Below are 18,959 nucleotides of genomic sequence, written 5' to 3'. Positions count from 1 at the left end.
TTTTTATTATTATTTGTTGTTGTTATAGTATTTGTTGTTATAGCGGCAACGGAAATACATCATCTGTGAAAATTTCAACTGTTTAGCTATCACGGTTCATGACATACAGCCTGGTGACAGACGGACAGACGGACAGACAGACGGACAGACGGACAGCGGAGTCTTAGTAATAGGGTCCCGTTTTTACCCTTTGGGTACGGAACCCTAAAAATAAAAACTTTTATCTCTTTTATTCGATGACAGTGATAAGCTTCAAGTTGTCTATTATAAAAATCAGCCAATCAGACAAAAGATATCCTTGGCTGTTGAACAAAGGCTCCTAATGATCGAACTGGTCTGCTTTCAAGGTCGAATGTTACAAGAAAGCTAATATTAGTTTTTAGTATTTATCCGGAAAAATCTCTCATCAAATGTAATGTTTGGACTTAGACATTTCTATACTGATTTAAACACACGATTTTCACTCATCATTTTAAAACTAACACGAGACCAGTACCCGTACCATGAGTCACTGACAGTGTCAAAACTGACATATACATAACGTCTACGTAATTTACTTTCTATACATCTCGCTCGCACTAATATGTCAGTACGAGCGAGATGCATAGAAAGTAAGTTACGTTCACGCCAGCGTTTATGTCAGTGCCAACTGATGGTAGCCGTATAGGCCATAAATAAACGTAAGTTTGGACATTTCTCTTTTTTGTAAGGTAAATGACGTAATGGTCGAAGATGGAGTATGCTTGCTTACTTGAAATAATCTAATTAATTTGAATGCTGCATGCTAAGTACTTAATTGGACTGTCCTATATGACAACTGACGTTAATTCAAATATAACCAAAAATCTATCGGGTCATTACGACACTTTAAGTAGATACGTTGCTGAATATAGGAAATTAGTTCCTAAAGTTCGCCAATTAGGAACTTGAGGAACTAATTTCCATCGAAAATATTTGCAAATTTAAACTAAAGCTAAAGGTATCAAGGTTGATTTTATAATTTTAAAATGAGGTAAAATAAGAGCTTTATAAAATTATCAAGCGATTTGCCGACAGTCTCGGACGAACTGATACAGGTAATTTATTTTCGCAAGAAAGTTCGCATTAATGTCAGACGCTGGCAATTTATCTTGGCGTAATTCACGTAAAACGCTTATTGGCTGTCGAGGTCTACCCGAGGATATAAGATAACATGATTTATATCCGCGCGCTAATTATTTCTATCGATACGTAACCTTATGATAAGACCCTGCGGACCTTTTCTGCTTTCCCCTAGGCTCGCAAACTTTGACGTATTTATGGTGTCCTTTTTGTGTCGTTATCACGTTATCGGAAAATTGTGTCGTTATCGGAATAATGGTCATGGTCACGGTAGTGGCTATTTAGCAATAATATGGTGTCTAATATCTATAGAGGCTACACTTTATTCGAGCTAGCTAGTGCACGATCTAAATGAATCTAGAGATGTCAGCGGGTCCTACATTTAAAAGTTATAAATAGTGATATTCCGCAATCGCAATAACATCCGATTGCTCTTAATTTTTATCTTAAGGCGGTTCCCTGAGCCAGAAGGCGAAAAATCTCCTTATATGATCATGTTTTTCTAAGAGGCGTTGATATTCGTAGCCGTGGAAAAAATATATGTAGTTCTTGACTATATTATCTTTAATAACATAGCTTCCGATACACGAATTATGACACTTCGCTCGATACAATTAATTCCCAAAGTAACCTCTAACTCGGACTTTAAATCAAACTTACCTCGGTTTTTTATTATGTGATACTATAAACAAAAAGGAAGAAAAAACAATCTTAACTTAAATGGTAATTTCATAGCTTTCAAATTTCGATATTGTAAGGTAACGTTTTAAAAATAAATAAAAATCGACAAAATTCGATCAAAATGGACACTTGGCGCGTATGATCTTTCCCGTTCTTTCTTGCGAAATGTGATAGCGGCAAACCGATGGAACGGCCTTAAAGTGAGCGTCCAATACGAGTACGCGCGCATTTTACAGAATACGTCGCGACACCCAGTAACAGTGGCAATATCAAAGACTGTCCCTATATTCCTTATCTTTGCCATGTCAACCTAATTTCCAAATGGATGATGGATGGAATACTTATACATATATTATCCTGAAACTCAATAAGGTGGTCAAGTTTATACTATCTAATTATTGATTTCGCCTTAATACCTGAGTAGATTTAGTGTTCTACTTGAAATCACTATCTTCTTCCTCGCGTTGTCCCGGCTTTTGCCACGGCTCATGGGAGCCTGGGGTCCGCTTGGCAACTAATCTAGAGAACTGGCGTAGGCACTAGTTTTTACAAAAGCGACTGCCATCTGATCTTCCAACCCAAGACCTTATTGGGATTAGTTCATGAGCATAAGTTGACTGTAGTCTTATAATCTTGACTTTAGTCTAAAAACTTTTCTGTTCTCAAAAATGTGACTGTAATTATTTTATGAAACAAAATAAGTAATTTTTATATTTTTTATGTTGAAAATTAATTACCTACAACGAGCTCTTTCAAATGGCTTTCAAAACCTGGCTCCTTCATGCCACTTCACCCCTACTTACAAGGCGCATATATCAAAGTGTGGCTGAGTGATCTGAAAAATGTCAAGCTGAAAGAAATTAGGATCCTATGCGTAATAATAATAATGTATTGAAATGTTTTGACTAATCTATTAACAAGCGCTCCCGTCAAACTTGTTATCATAGCAGAATAATTTGGAATGAGTGTTTTTAACGCGGAAATGATAATATCCTCCATACTTATCTCCCGCCCACTCTAACTTCTTTATTGAAGATAAAGCATTTTTCATGTATATGGTAGGAAAGAGAGATTTTTTTTACTTATTTAAATATTCACCAACGCAACTTTGCTGTTGGTGAATATTTCCATAATGTCCTTGTAATGTATGCCTTACGAAAAGGAAGTGGAGCGGGGTAGGGTGTAGTGATAATATTCGCTGCAAAACCTGTATTTGTAAGCCTAAAGGATGAAGAAGAGGAGGAGGAAAAGTCAACTGCAGCCGCATTACAGAATAATAAAAAAAGTTGATCCGCCCATCTGTCAATATCTTTGATAGAATGAGTGACAGTAATGCGGCGGCGAACTCACTCACAGATACAGCGCCCCCCTGGTGGCAAGTATTTATTATTATTGGGGTGTTGTGGGTCTGCCACGTCGAGCAGTGATCTATTGTGACGGCCCTTTAAAGTTCATTAGTAATGCCCGTTGAAGTAGACTTTTAGAAGTATTTGCCACCTTGGAATACTTTTTTTAAATAGAGATATATTATTTCTACAGTTCGCGTTAGTAGGCATCTGTCATAGTCTAATTCTTCGACATATAGACATACACGTATCATCTCTTTTTGTTAAGTAATAAATAATGATACAGTATAGATACTTTTGACGCGTTCTCTGATTCGCAGTAGCAAGTAGCACTAGTAGAGCAGTAGTCAGTATTAAAAGTCTTTGATACTGACTGACCGCTCGTCCTAATATTGATACCCGAGCAAGCGGAAGATTCCAAATTCGAAAAATGGAATCTTGAGCGTTGCGAGGGTTTCAAAGCACGAGGAGCAATTATTGTGTTTCACTCGGTGGCAAATTTTGTTTCACAAATCCAAATGAAAGTTTTTAAATAGATCTCTACAGTTTAATTAAAATATCATTCAAAATCATCCTTTAAAAGTCAATTATACCGATTAACATAAGGAAACAACTCAAAATTTGCATCTGATTACTTTGCTACACATGTGGATTTTCAACTTTCTTATCAGTTTTTGAACAATCAAGAGAGCCTTTACCAGTTTGGTATGGTGAAAAATTCATTTTTGATTGAATTTTACATAGATTGAAACCACTTAGCACGTACAGCCACTTACCTAGTAACTATGTGGTTAGTATTATCTTTGGATGTAATTTACATAATGTACATATTTTATTATTTACAAAGCAAAGTCCGTTAAACAGCAACGTGACACAAACTGCATTGCGGTCCGCGAGAGTGCATAATTGTGACCACCAGAGTCGCAGTAAATGCATCATTTTCAGTATAACGTCTTCATTCAGACAGGAAAATTTACCAGGTGACTAAAAATCAATCAAAATATAATCCCATCCAGTATTCTCGATCCCTGCTTAATTATTTCATCCCGTAAGTAAAAATATTCCTCAATTTGGGCTGAGACGATTTTTTTGAATTAAAATTGGTGGTTTGTAAATATTGTTTTTCCAGAGTTACCGGTAGTATTCGTACCGGATAGGTACCTTACGAATATGAACGATCTATAGGCACTAAGCTGTACTCCCGTGAGCACGGCCGATGCACGATGAATTACTGCATATTCACCTACGAAGCTTGAAGTGACTGTGTTTATAATGAAACAGAATGCATAACGATAACGACAATATTTTCCGATTTCACAGAAAAACGTAGTAGTAACAAGGCTTCAGCTTTCCGTGGTGACTTTGGATCCACGTTTAAAATTGGAAATAATTATGCGTGAATACGGAAAATAATTGTACCTTTTAAAATTTAACTTACTGATGTTAGACGTGGTGAAGCACACCTGTATCTTATCTACTCATTGCCAACAAAATAATTGTTCTTAAGTAGTGACCCACACTTTAGAATAAAATATAATAGAACAGAACAGAACAGAACAGAATAGAATATGAACAAGTTTGGGAACAAATCAAATTATTTTATTAAATATTTTGATTTGTGTTTTTAAGTAGTCACACTACTATATATAAATTAAAAACTGTAATAGATGTTTCCTAGGCCACCCCGCCACACAGCCGCCGGGTGTGGCGGGGTGGCCTAGGGGTTCATGGCGTTAGCCGCGATAGCTAAAGACGCCGGTTCGAATCCGGCCACTGGAGGGCTTCGTCACTTTTTCTTTAATATATAACATCTATTACAGTTTTTTAGAATAGAATATAATTTAAATAAGAGGGTTATTGTTTGAAGGTCTAATACTGCATGTATAGCTAATAATTTTACTGTGACAGTGCCCCGACATAGCCATTAGTGCACCCGTCACTTATTTCTTTACTGAATTAAATAGTCCCGAGTACGAGCATTTGCCAACCTGTATCATGGGGAATTACCCGAGAAAACGACTAATGCTACCTGTATTTTAAGCAGTGCTTTCATGTTTATATTATTTTCATTCATAACCGTTTTCGCAACGATAAGAGGATATTTATAATCTTAGAAGTTTGATGTCAGCGTGTTAAATTATTATAGTTTAAATAAAACAAAATAAAAAATATTATATTGATGCTGGCTTAACACTGTCGGACTGATTTCTTGTTATTTTTGAATAAATTATCCATGTGTCTTAATCTCGTTATAAGTTAAATCAAGGACTCTAAGCACATCTCGTAGGTACTTTGACCCACCATTTCCTATCTCGATCGCAAGTGCATCAATCTTGCGTGATCGTGCTTGCATAATACCACAATAATACATGATTCTTATCTATCTTCTATCTAAGTATATGGGTATACATATGAATGCGCGTGTCCTGACTGACTGACTGACTGACTGACTGATTCATAACCGCAGACCCGAAACTACAAAAGTTAGAAAGATAAGATTTGCACACCAGATTACATTTATAATATGTACAAGAGATAAGAAACGATTTTGAGAAATTCAACACCTAAGGGGATTAAAAAGGGGATGAAAGTTTGTATGGATATCAAGTTTTATAGGGACTTGAAACTTTGTAAAAAGACATGTTGATAAAATACAAGAAAAAAAGTTTCAGCGTTTCTGAACCTTACTTTTATGTGACTGAACACCAAATTTCGATCGTAGGTTTTAATTTCAACCGCTTTTATGTTAGGCGAAATTAACTTCGCTATATTTTTGTACAATTTATGCAGAAGTTTTTACTTTTATATTTGAACCTTTCAAAGGTTAGGTAACAAATATAAATTAGATTCGTGACACAGCTCCTCATGTCAATTCGCAAAGCGCAGGCAACCGTATTACCACAGACAGCTAGAGCAATTAACTTCTTAGGTACCGCATGGACGGAGCAATGCACCTATCATGTTGAATAAACCTCTTCACTGTGAATTGCTACACATTTCAGATTTTCCTTACTTTTATTTATCTTAAATTTGCCTTCTTCCATAATACCTGATTAGTTAAAATACCTAGGAGACCAAATTACTCTGCTCAAATGACAGATCACGGATTATTCACTTCCTAAGGATATGAATAATCCGTGATCTGGCATTTGAGCAGAGTAATTCCAAAATCTACTTGATCGAGAGTAGTAATATATATTCCAAATAATATAGATTCCATATAATATAGATTCTAAAAGTCTACTTGATCGAGAGTAGTAATGGGTGACTGCAGCTACCTACTGTTCTAAATAATTATTTAAATAAGAATATCTTATTTATCATTCATCTAGCAGCTTACCGGGATTAGGTGCTATTGGCCTTTCATTTAAATGTCACGTCACATCTTTACATCGTTTGATGGAAAGCAAAAATTTGCGCCGTAAACTTTTATTTCTTTTTACTAACGCTGAATTAAGGCTAAGTACATATTGGCAATGAGGCTTGAATTATTAAAGAGTTTTCCAAATCCTAACACGTTTTCTCCATAATTTCCTCATTTCAGACAGCCCTAGATCACAGGTATTGCAAAGCAATCAACTTCTAAGGTGCCATCGCAGGGCGTGGATAGAGCAATGCTCCATCGTGTTGCTATTATGCCCGCACCTCTTTCACTGCGTTTGTGCATGTGCACTGACAGCCAATCAGCTAACTCATACCGTGCGAAAATTCAACGATGATTGTTTCTTTCAATGAGGGAATCGCTACAAAATGTTCGGATTTTCCTTGCCTTTGTTTATCCTATATCTTAAATTGACCTCACACACAGTAACTGGCTACTTAGTAAGTCAAAACAGCCGGTAGACAAAATGTATATCAAATCATATTTATAATCGGGTCTATCGCGAATTTATTTTGTTACTTTAAAAAAAGATTAAAAATGTAAATGTGATTTAGTAGTAGTAGTAAAACTCTTTATTGTACAAAAAGAAACATAAAACAGGAAAAACACATTATTTTTACAAAGGCAAACTTATCCCTTTCAGGGAGAGATTGTTAAAATGTCCTCAAAATGCCTAATTTATTTTTTACCGTCCATTAACAAGAAAACTATAGTATTTTAGACAATCGCAGCTTTACTTTTTCCAATATTACATTCAAAAATTGTCATGATGCTCCGTCTTAAGTAGCCTACTCGATTGTACCCTTTGATGGACAACGATGTACTTATACATATAGATTGTAAGTAGAAGCCTGCAAAGCCCTAAAACGATGAATATTTTATTAGTTTCAATGTTGTGATTTGGACCGTTAACTGTCCCCGTAAAAATAAACCTTTAAGCCGATTGACGTATGTCGAAAAAGAACATGGCACGAATAAACGTCAACACGCTGTATTTTTATTTCGTCAGTGTGTATTTTTCAATTTTGTGTTAGATTTTCGTATTCAATACGTGAGCCGCCTGTTATTGCTTTGATGTGCTTAACACTTAATTTTTATTTCATTCAACTTGAATTCTCAAATTGCGATTGAATTTTCTATATTAGATCTACTAAAATGGTAGCAAATTCTACTGTAGCAACAGAAATTATGTATTAAATTGCTTATGACTTATAGAATAGAATATTTTTTATTCTTAAACACACAGACAATAGACATACATGATTATGAGTCATAAGCTCTGGCGCTGATCAACATGAAATCTGTCAACGGCAACGTTTAATTAATACAACAATTATTGACAAACAAAACCAGCCAAGTGTGTCCTGAATAGTTTGATTTAGCAAGTACGGACAACTCTCGAACAATGTGTAGTATTACTTCGAACAGATCCTCCTGTTGGGTAAACTATCGGATAGTTGGACAGAAAGGAAACCAGCGACGAGAAACGTTCCATTTAACAATTGTTGACGACCAGAGCTGCTATTAGCACTTGCTGCATATGCGAGCAATCGCTCCGGCGCGAACCAGTTACAAGTGTGATCTGGTGACCTTAGCTTTGAGGAAACTAAGAGCGCAAAGGAAGTTTCTGATATAAAAGCTCGCTTGCGCATAATCAGCTATGAGAATAATTTTCATGCCAGACACCAATAGTTGATGATAGAAAACGTCATAACTTGATATGAATCACTTAGATATACACACATTTATGAAATAAACACAACAGCAGGAATTGTCTGTGTCACATAATATTATTTGTTATTGCTTCATAATCACCAACTTCTATTTCTACTAAGCTAATGTATTGGCATATAATGTTACTCAGAGAGCAAAGTAAAGCTTGTTGTATTGTGAGTTATGAGTTGTTAAAAAGTAGGGCGCTGTTTTATTGGCGCTTTGTTTTTGGTTGCCTTTTTAATAAAACTAGTAAATTATTTTAACTGGGACATCATATTTGTCTTAAAAGGTTTATCATTCGTCGATCTCATCGTTTAGCAAGAATATTATGATGCCACTTATCGCACATAATATGACAGTCAAGTCAGAAATTATATTTAGATGTTTACGTTGTTTTTGACACCGCCACTTATTTTAGTACTTTACTTTACGAGAGCTGAATCATATTATATGTGCGACAACATTCAACCGTATTATTGTTTGATACAAATTCAATATTATAAATATGACATTTTCTTAACTATGCAACCTTAGACAAACAATATTCATGAGCAACGCCTTCTGCTAATAACCATCGCAGTTAATATCACAAGGCCAGAAAACCGCTATTATTAAAGTGGGGTATCCTGCAGTATAAGATTATCGTACAATATTTTTCAGCCGCAGAATGCAATATGACAAAATATTTACAATCGTTTACATTACAAGTTACGCAGACTATTTTTCTAATTATAATTATACAAGCGGATAATATGACACATTTAATGATAAGGTGTCACATTTAAGGGAAAAAGACTGTTCAGATCCTTGTTACCACTTTTCCCGTTTAGTTTTCTCGGCTGTTGGCTGTACCACGACCTATAAAAAGCGTAAGTACACCCTAGGGTTATTAAAGCCTAGCAACAGTGAAATCGCGCTTTGTAATACATAATATTGCTGCTCGTCGTTGCCAAATGGTTGGTATTTCTACCGATATTGGATATTACCTACTGTAATACTGAATAAATTACAGTGCTTTTTCTTATTTGGTATATACAGGTTGACCTTAACCATTGGACAAACCCTGAAATCCCACTTAGGGTTACTTCGCAGGAATGCAGCTCTACGTTATTTTTTTTTAAATAAGAACTAATCAAAAGATAAAAAAAAAAATTCTAACAAAAGTTATTTCCAATAATCGACAACAAAAAGAAACATACTGTATTAATCATTGGCAGTGCTTTTGACAATTTGTTCGAAAATATGCGGCAATGATTACATATTTGTCTGACGTCAAAGTCTTATTAGTGTCATTAATAAAAAGGATCATCAAAAAGGTCGAAGAAGGTTTCATACTATTTAAGACCTAAGGAGCTATTAACATATACAGGCTGCTTCAAAGTAGAAAAAATGTAATTTGTTAATTTTGTCCGCTACTCCGGTTGTTATAAAACTTTGTATAAAATTCTAAATACCCCAATGCATATATGTAGTTTCGGCTTTGTCCAATGCCTAGGGACATCCTGTATAAGTAGTATAACAAGTGAATCATACTTGCGCCCTGAGAGTTGTCATCCTTGGCCTTTTTTACTGTTCGTCGTTTACCTACATATTTTTTTTCTTAAAGGTGAAATTCGGATGGTGGAGTGACGGATTGAACTTCATAATCGCGACAGTAACACAGCGGCGAACATCACTCATTTTACCAAGTAAATTGACAGATACAGCGGCGACATTTATGCCGCAACAATAATGCAGCCGCAGTTGACATGCGAATGTCAACTACAGCTGTCAGCTGCAACCATTACGCAGCGTACTACGTAGGCGAACAACACGCGACCGCGAAGCGAATCGATGCGGCACGGGAGTGAATTAATCCTTTGATACCTATAGAAGTATCCTACGTGGGCGATCTATACATAACCACTAAATTAAAATTATTACGACACCTATACTGATTACAATAGTATAAAGCTTCATGTTAAAACATATAGTGTAAAAATTCCTCAAACTGAACACGACGCGTAATATTGGAATAAATTGGTATTATATTACATACATCTTCATATTCTCCCCTAGGGCGCGGTATAACAAGTCCACATCAGGTATCTATCGAATATTTCTGCGCTATTGTACTAATTCAGCATTCTCATATTTGACTTACCCCCCCTGCATACTATCTTCTAAGGCGGTAAAGATAATCTACTCCATAAATAACGGTTAGATTTCAGACGTTCAGTTAAATTTCTGCATAAAATGTTATTAGGAAAACAATTCTATTATTAGAACGATTTGCTTAATTTCGATGACATAGGAGTATGAAAAGATGAATTCCAATGCACACATTACCCTTGAAATTTTGAAATTAAAATTGAAATAGCCTTTATTCCTGACTCAGTTTTTACATTACAATTATATTAGTATATGTATCTATATTTTATTTATTTATGCTCTTTTTTTTTCTTGCTTCTTTGTCAGGCTGTCTCTGACATAGGCCTCCTCCAGGCGGCGCCACTCATCGCGGTTTTTTGAGAGTCTTCTCCAGTCTTCAGGAAAGTCATCTTCCCATCTTTTGTATGATTTACATTGGGGTCTTTTCTTTCCTCTTGGGTACCATTCTGTGACATCTTTTGTCCATTAAATTTGTCTTTTTGTGAGCGCATCATGTGCCCTGTCCATTTCCATTTGAGCGTTCGGATTCTCTGGGAAACATCTTCTATTTTGGTTGTTTTCCTAATATCTGTGAGTCTGCATCGGTCTCTTAGTTTTATTCCTAGCATACTCCTCTCCATACTTTGTTGAGTGACTTTGACTTTGTGCTCATTTTCTTTGGTTAAGGCCCAGGTTTCACAACCATATGTTAGTACTGGGAGTATACATGAGTTGTATTTTTTTCTTTTCCCTGAGATTGGCATTGAATTTGACTTCATAATTTCTTTTAGAGACCAGTATCTAGCCCAGCTGTTTATAATTCTTCTTTGGATTTCTTGTGTTTGTTGTTTGTGTGGAGATATTAGTTGGCCTAAGAATATATAGTCTTTTACATATTCTATTTCTTGATTTTTTTTATTGTTTCTTTATTTATTATTTTTATTACGTTAGGTTTTTTATAATATGCATATAAAAGTAAAATATAAAAACACTTACAAAACAATACAAAATACATATAAACAAATTATAAAAAAACCTAACCTAGGGTGCCGCCATTATTGTTTCTTTATTATTACTATTAGTCATAGCCTTCGTTTTAGAGATGTTCATCACTAAGCCAACTTTTTCACTTTCATCGGTAAGCTGGATGAGCATGTCCTGTAAAGACTTGGAATCGGTAGCAAATACGACTAAATCGTCTGCAAATCTGAGGTGCGTTAATTTGGATCCATTTATGTTTATTCCGTACCAGTCCCAATTTTTACATACACACATAGTACCCTTAGTGTAAATTTAATTCTATAGCGTGTCATTTTGTATGGGATTTTGATTTTCTAAAACGTCCCGCTTGGAGCGCTGTTCAAAATCCCATACAAAAATAGAACGCAAAAGCTCTTCACGCTATCGAGTGAAATAGGTACGTAGCTCCATTAATTGGCTGCCTAGTTGCTATGATAATCACGTTCCTTATAAATTGGAGGCAAGGACACATTTGGAATGAGAAATAATAAAATATTGGCATTGGAAAGTAAAATTGTGACTGATAATTACTTGGACTTTTTAATTAAGAATGTTTACAAAATAAACTGTTGTTAGGGAAGAGGAAATTGGGTATTATAACCAACATTGTACATATATATAACTAAAATGATTTAGATTGACAATGCCAAGACAAACAAAGCTGTAAGCATCGATAAATATTATTCTTAATCAATTAAAAAAATATATATATATGTCGGAGCGTGACTCCAGAAGGACACATTGCAGCGTTACATTTCAGTTTTAGACGCCTGTATACAATCGATTAGCAAAGTGTTGCTATGTATTACTTAGTTGATAATGTAATTTATCGAGTTATGTAGAGAGTAACGCCATCTATTGGCATTCTTGTTGAAATAAGATTAGGTACAGGCTTCGGAACGTCAAGTGGTTTAGCTTGCGTGAAGTTAGGTACGAGTTGGCAGTTTTGTTGGTAACTGGTCAAGCAAGTTGGCCTACATTCACTTTGGCGGAAGCAATGTGGCTGCCGCCATCATTCTCGATCAGACCGTGCTAGATATCGGACGTTAACCAACCTCGTGCCTAAACTCACTACGTTCCTGAAGGCTTATACCTGAAGGATTATTTTGAAAGCTTATAGATTCCAACATTATTTAATCATTTAGCTAAGTGTTTTATCCCGAGTGTTAATTTGATTTCTTATGAGTCATTAGAGGTTTACTATTGTAAAAATTAGAAAATAAGTGTTGTTTTTAAAAGATGTGTCCCGCCGAGTTTGTTGCCGGTCCCATACCTATAGGGTTAAATCTTCTCGGGTCAAGAGGTGTACGGTTGGAACCGGAATAGCTTTGTTTGACGTTCATAATCGCATTGTAATATGCCCACCTACTTAAATAAAGATTTGAACGTTTAATTGTAATTCTTTTATTTTAAATTAAATCGATTTCCGTTGCTAGAGTGACTAGTTATTTTATCATTCAGTACGAAAGTATAGTAGGCACTAGGTTGATGAGTCCGTAGTATTATTTCATACACTGGTAGCAGTGGTAGTATACTATTTAGCTGTGTAGGCATACATCGCATACTACCGCCACCGCTATAGGCCACCCCACACGCACCCCATGTCCACGACATATATATAAAACATTAAGGAAATTCCATCGCTGTTCAGAAAACGTTCTTAAGTAAAATAAATGGCGTTTAAGACACAAATTTTTTTAACGCACTTCTACTCAGTACTTATAATATTAATTGAAGCTAAGATGACATTAAATGAAGTAGACAGGAAACTGATTTGCATTCTAAGATTTTTTTAATTTTTTCCACAACCAACGGGCAAATTCGATGTTTAGTTATTCGACCTGTCAGTGTCATAAGCGACGTTTTCGGTTAAAGAAATGTATGGTATCGGCAACAGATCGAACTAAAATTCGAATTGGCCCGCAAGATAAAAAAAAAGGTTATTACGTTCTGAAGAAACCATAGCCATAACCATATTTATTTTAAAGTTCAATTAAACAAGACTCATATTACATATATTATAAGTACCTTGTAGACTAACATACATAATTTTACGATACAAGTACCTATTCGCACGTGTATCGTACAACGTTTTACAGTACATAATATGGCCCTCTTAATTTTCGACGTAGCTACGTAATGTGCTTATTATAGCACAGGGTGTCGTAATAGGGCACCAGATGATCTGTAATGGTATTTTATACAATCGTGATATAATAGAGAGCTTTTCAGTCGAGTACCGTGTTTAGGCAACGAATCTTGCTTAGTTGCCTAAGTGAGGTAAGAGATTGAAAAGCTTGATTATATTACTATTTAATTGTATACAATACTTTTTCTACGAGTCATCTAAAATAATACTATTTTTACTATAAAGCCTAAATAATTCATCAAAGATAAGTATCTCTGCAGACAAAAATAGTCGCGCGTTTATGTCATTTCTATAGGAGCGCGGCGGCACGTGATTAGTCAATTCTTTTATAGTTAACTACAGCGTATCGAAATGAATATTATAGTTGAGTTGGGAGTCCATACATGAAAAGTACGCAATTATAGTTCGGTATACGAAATCTTAATTTAACCATTAACAGTCGACGAGTAGAAAAAATACACACGTACCTACGTAACCTCATTTGTATGCATCGCCCCGTAAAAATCACGTAGTGTATGCAGCTACTTTTATTCTCACCAATCTCACCGCACGCTCAACACTTCTGTTTCGAAACTATTCTTCATTTCATTTAAATGGCTCCAACAGACAGCAAAGCTCAAGGCTAAAATGAGTTTAGAATGGAGCTCGCACAAGCATATCAGTGGCCGTAGTTTTAAACGCTGCTGTTTCGCAACAATCAAAACTTTACGACGCTATGAAGTATTTTATTAGGTGGATTAACTCAGTCGGGGAAACGTAATAATAAGCTATTGTTGTTTACAATGTTAACTAACCAAATAACTGATTTTGATACAGAACATACATTCCGCGTCTCAGCGACAAACAAATTGACTTATAGATTTTGAAGGTTTCTGTTTTCGGGTATTGCATTTTATTCCTTTTGATAAACAGAAGAGTAGCAACGCTTTTTTTTTCGAAGTTTGTAATGAACCACGCCTTAGTTAGCCCAATAGCGCCTAGCCATGACGTTTAGCATCACTTTTATTAAAAGTTTTCTTAGGGTGCATGCAGTGACGATAAATACCTAATCGATAAAGCCAATAGAGGACAGGCTTTTTAGCCTTTTCTCTTATTCAGATAATTATCTTTTTTTACTTTTTATTTGGGGTACACAAATTATCATTTTCACCTGAACGACACGATGTCCCCTGGTCTCCTCGGAAATAAAGTTTGGATCCTTAATCGATCTCAGTTCATATGAACACATCATCTATGGTATGATCATCTATGGTCGAGAGGATGGAACCTGGAGACTCCGCAAGAACCAGAAGATTGAAGATCTGGTGTTCGAGCTGAACATCATTGGAGAAACGAAAGCCGCCAGACTCCGATGGCTCGGGCACGTAGTCCGGATGGGAGAAGATCGCGCAATCTGGAGGGAGTAAGCCAAGCCAAGCGAAGTGGCCAAAGACCGTCTGGACGCCCTAGGTATCGCTGGAGAGACGAAGTACAGAAAGACCTCAGCGAACTCGGCGCCGTCGACTGGACAGAAATGGCTTTGGACAGAGTAGCATGGTGGTCTTTGGTGGCGGAGGCCAAGATCCACTTCGGGTCGTTGCGCCACAGCAGTAAAGTAAGTAAGTATCTATGGTATAACTTTACTTGAAACGTTCTTAGCACAGAATATAATTTTATTCGTAAGCACAAACAATATGAGACATTACCTAATATAAAAAAACATAGAATAAGAAAACATAGTATACTTTTGTGTAGTTTAGTACGAGTAAAGTTGCACCTAAAAGTTAGTTAAAGTTTCAGCAGGAAATGTCAATGCCTAAACAAAATGTTATTATAAGTAGAAAATTTTGTACAATAGTATTTAGTTTTAATTTTATGAATATGTATGTTTACCCTACGTAACAGTATGTTTAAAGGTAGTTGTAATATGAGCTTTGTTGCTTGAATTTATATTTGAAAAATTTGATTTTTATTATTTTCTGATCTGATATAATATACCTATGTATCAAACATTAACGTATTTTTGGAACAAAATACTGTGATTTTGTATTATACAACATCCTTTTATAGAAAACCGCTAGCGACAATCCCATCACTCCAGCAAGTAAGTAATGCTCGGCACGTTTTAAGTGTTGTAACTTGTAACCGCCAACTACCACGCTCCATACACAAAACGTCTAATATTTGTAAACCAGATTTGTACAGTTACGACATATTGCTCTCGGAGATCTATAATTTATCCCGACGACAAGGTAAGGGAGTGAATGGGAACATTGGTGTTTTTCGTTAGAACTCGTCTTTACGGTTTTAAACATCCTAAAGCCCTAAGAACAAATTAAATTATTTTCCATGAAAATATTTTAATTATCCTAAAGCCCGTGGAAAAGGTTATGTGGATTGTAGGTGCTTTATTTTCCTGTTGAAGAACTGTTTGCAATTTTTCGTTTTATATACATAATAATAGGACCCGTAAATTTCAAACCGCACTGAACCATACTGTTCTACATTATAGTTGGCCAAAGAGCACCTTTAAGAGATTGCGTTTTCTCGAGAAAATTTGACCCATCATACCGCCGTGTCTCGGGTCTCATTGCGCTGCGTCTTACGTAAGCGAATAACTTGCGAACGAGAAGCGAAGCGGAGCAGCGAGGCGGGCCTAAGGAGTTCGCGTTCACAACGAGATCGCCCACGTAGGAGACTTCTACAGGTATCAAAGGATTCATTCACCCTGCGCCGCATCGCGTTTGCGTGTTGTTCGCCTAAGTTAATTAAGGTTATTAGGAAATCTTCTAGCATTTAATACCTCGAGTTTTTTTAAAGAGCTTCTTTGCCTCAGAATGCGACGGCGTCTTTCATGTCAAAAAGAGAGACGTACTCATAGGTATACCACGAACATACACTTGCGATTTCACTCAAATTGTAAGGCGTTTTTGATCTCATGATGGTATTATCCGGGAGTTAATGAGAAATATTTCTGTATTCAGTAAAGTACTACGAGAATTTCGGAGAGAAAAATAATATTACATCATAAGAAGATACATATTAAATTGTGTATAAATTAATTTTGAGGCTGAATGCTGAACCTATTAGCCCCACTTTTCCATTGTTACAACGAGCCCAATTCGGTGCGTGTTTACAATATACTTACTAAAATATAGTAACTATAGAATACTAATAATTATAACATTTTAACTATTACGTTTCAATAATTGATAATGTTATCGGATTTATTGCGAATTTATTTCTACACCCAACGTTTTCATCGACTTTTCGCCAGGTAGTTACATACCTGCACAAATCTCTATGTTGATGTTTTAATGAGACATCAGTTATATTATATCCGCGAACAAGATCAGTGTAACCTGCGTCGGAAAGTCTGCAGTAAAGATAACAAAATAAATTCGCGATAGACCCGATAAAACTATGTTGTACTAATATTTACTAATAACCTGTTAATGTATTATTCCTCTCTTAAAAATACAACCTACCTAATTCGTGCTGCAAGCAGCATGGCAATCGCACCCTGCAATATCTTTGGTACTTTTATATGTTTTTAACTCGCATGTGACATTGTAAATAATAATTATAAATATTATGATGTGGGTCACCTAAATATTGGTATAATCTTATTAAGCCCCCCACCATTTCCGCTGCGATGATAGGTATTCAACAGGAAGCCATACAAAACAGTAGTTTGACTGCGGTCGTTAGCTCCCTTAGTAATAGGGTCCCGTTTTTACCCTTTGGGTACGGAACCCTAAAAAATCATTGTCAAGATGTATGTTACAACTTTTTAAACTTGTCAATTTAAAATTTAAAGCATACCTAGATGTTCAATCAACCTACATATTAGACGGGGACGATTTTCTGTATAGCTGAATCTATATATCTAGCTGAATGGGAGAGCGTTAAGCTCCTAAAATGTAATAGATTTTAACCTCAGTAGTTACGAATGATTTTCTGGGAACCTGTATAACATAGGTAATATAATTTAATAATTTGTGCCATATTCAACCGAATAAGTATTAGTACTTATTGTCGGTTGTAAATAAGAAGCTATTTCCATATAGCTTCAATTTGAAATCAACCTTATCGATAACCGACAATGTGGTACCTATTGGTTGAAAACGTTAGGTTTTGCTATAGTTCTACCACTTAGCTATCTTAGGCGGTTGGTAAAAAAGTTAATTTCTACTTAACATCATAAAAATCAGCTTCATGCAGCCAAGCCTTCGACCAGTCCGTAATAGCTGACCTTAATATTTTCTTACCTACCGCCTCATTTAAAGCCTATAGTGGTAGAAAAAAATGTGTCCGAAAAAAAAAGTAGAGCAAGTCTGCCAAAGGATTAGGTTACTCAGCAGATATCGGAGCGAGAAACCAATGCGGAAGAGAAAATTAATACGGACCATACACTGGCAATTAAAATTACGTTGATATTTCTTCTTTCCATTTTTTTTTATACTACGTCGGTGGCAAACAAGCATACGGCCCGCCTGATGTTAAGCAGTCTCCGTAGCCTATGTACGCCTGCAACTACAGAGGAGTTATATGCGCGTTGCCGACCCTAACACCTCTCCCTCGAGCTCTGGCAACCTTACTCACCGGCAGGAACACAACACTATTAGTAGGGTCTAGTGTTATTTGGCTGCGGTTTTCTGTAAGGTGGAGGTACCTCCCCAGTTGGGCTCTGCTCTAGATCTGGAATGACATCCGCTGTCCTGTGCCCTACCACACAAAGCGAGATGTCATTCACAGTGCCCATACCTCTCTTTTGGACGTAGTTTAAGGTCATACCCGGGTCCAATTCACATCCATTTCACTTTTTATTACCAAGCATCTTATCACCATCATCATTTCAGTTGTTCGTCATCTGCTGAGCATATACCCCTTCGAGTACGCCATTTGTCCCGGTCCTGATGAGCTAATCCTATTTAGAAGTGACCCGCAATCCTCCAAAATTCGTCCACCCAAGAAGCTAGCGGACGCCAGGCGCTTTCATCCAAAAGCGGGCACCATTCCCTTAACATTTTGGTCCACCACGTCTGGCAACATATCCCACCCAACTCCATTTTACTTTGGTAATAACGTATCCTACGTGGTGAGACGAATCTCTATATTCCTCACTCGGTCTCGAAGCTTGATGCCGAGCATGTCTGGCTCCATGGTTCTCTGTCTACCAATCCGTACATTGTCAGAAGTAACGTCTGGCACATACCAATCGGCGTTCGACGGCTGGTTGGTGTAGTCGCAACAATGTTAATGCAAATAAGGGTATTTTGTATAAATACATTTAATTAATATGTAAAGCTGTGTCGTTAGGCAGTGTTTCTATTCTTTGCGTATTTAAATGACGCTTTCGTCATCTCGACGGCGTTACTGTATCCACAAGGCAGGTTGTTGTACACTGCGACCCAAAGGAAACAAGTGTGGAAAATTGAAAAATGAAAATGAA

The 18,959-nt window shown here is 36.3% G+C and overlaps 1 protein-coding gene across 1 annotated transcript in view; it reads left to right on the top strand.

Moving 5' to 3' along the window:
- Positions 1-18,752, top strand: part of LOC134749076 (uncharacterized) — a 180,694-nt gene extending 161,942 nt beyond the window's left edge. Inside the window, exons 7-9 of the mRNA XM_063683981.1 lie at positions 14,385-14,393; positions 15,575-15,608; positions 18,367-18,752. Coding sequence (XP_063540051.1) covers positions 14,385-14,393; positions 15,575-15,608; positions 18,367-18,752 — 429 coding nt within the window. The remainder of the gene's footprint in view (positions 1-14,384; positions 14,394-15,574; positions 15,609-18,366) is intronic.
- Positions 18,753-18,959: the final 207 nt, after the last annotated feature.

Source organism: Cydia strobilella, chromosome 17 (genome assembly GCF_947568885.1).
Source record: "Cydia strobilella chromosome 17, ilCydStro3.1, whole genome shotgun sequence".
Classification (NCBI taxonomy): Eukaryota; Metazoa; Arthropoda; class Insecta; order Lepidoptera; family Tortricidae; genus Cydia; species Cydia strobilella.
This window is presented reverse-complemented; position numbering and strand designations above follow the sequence as displayed.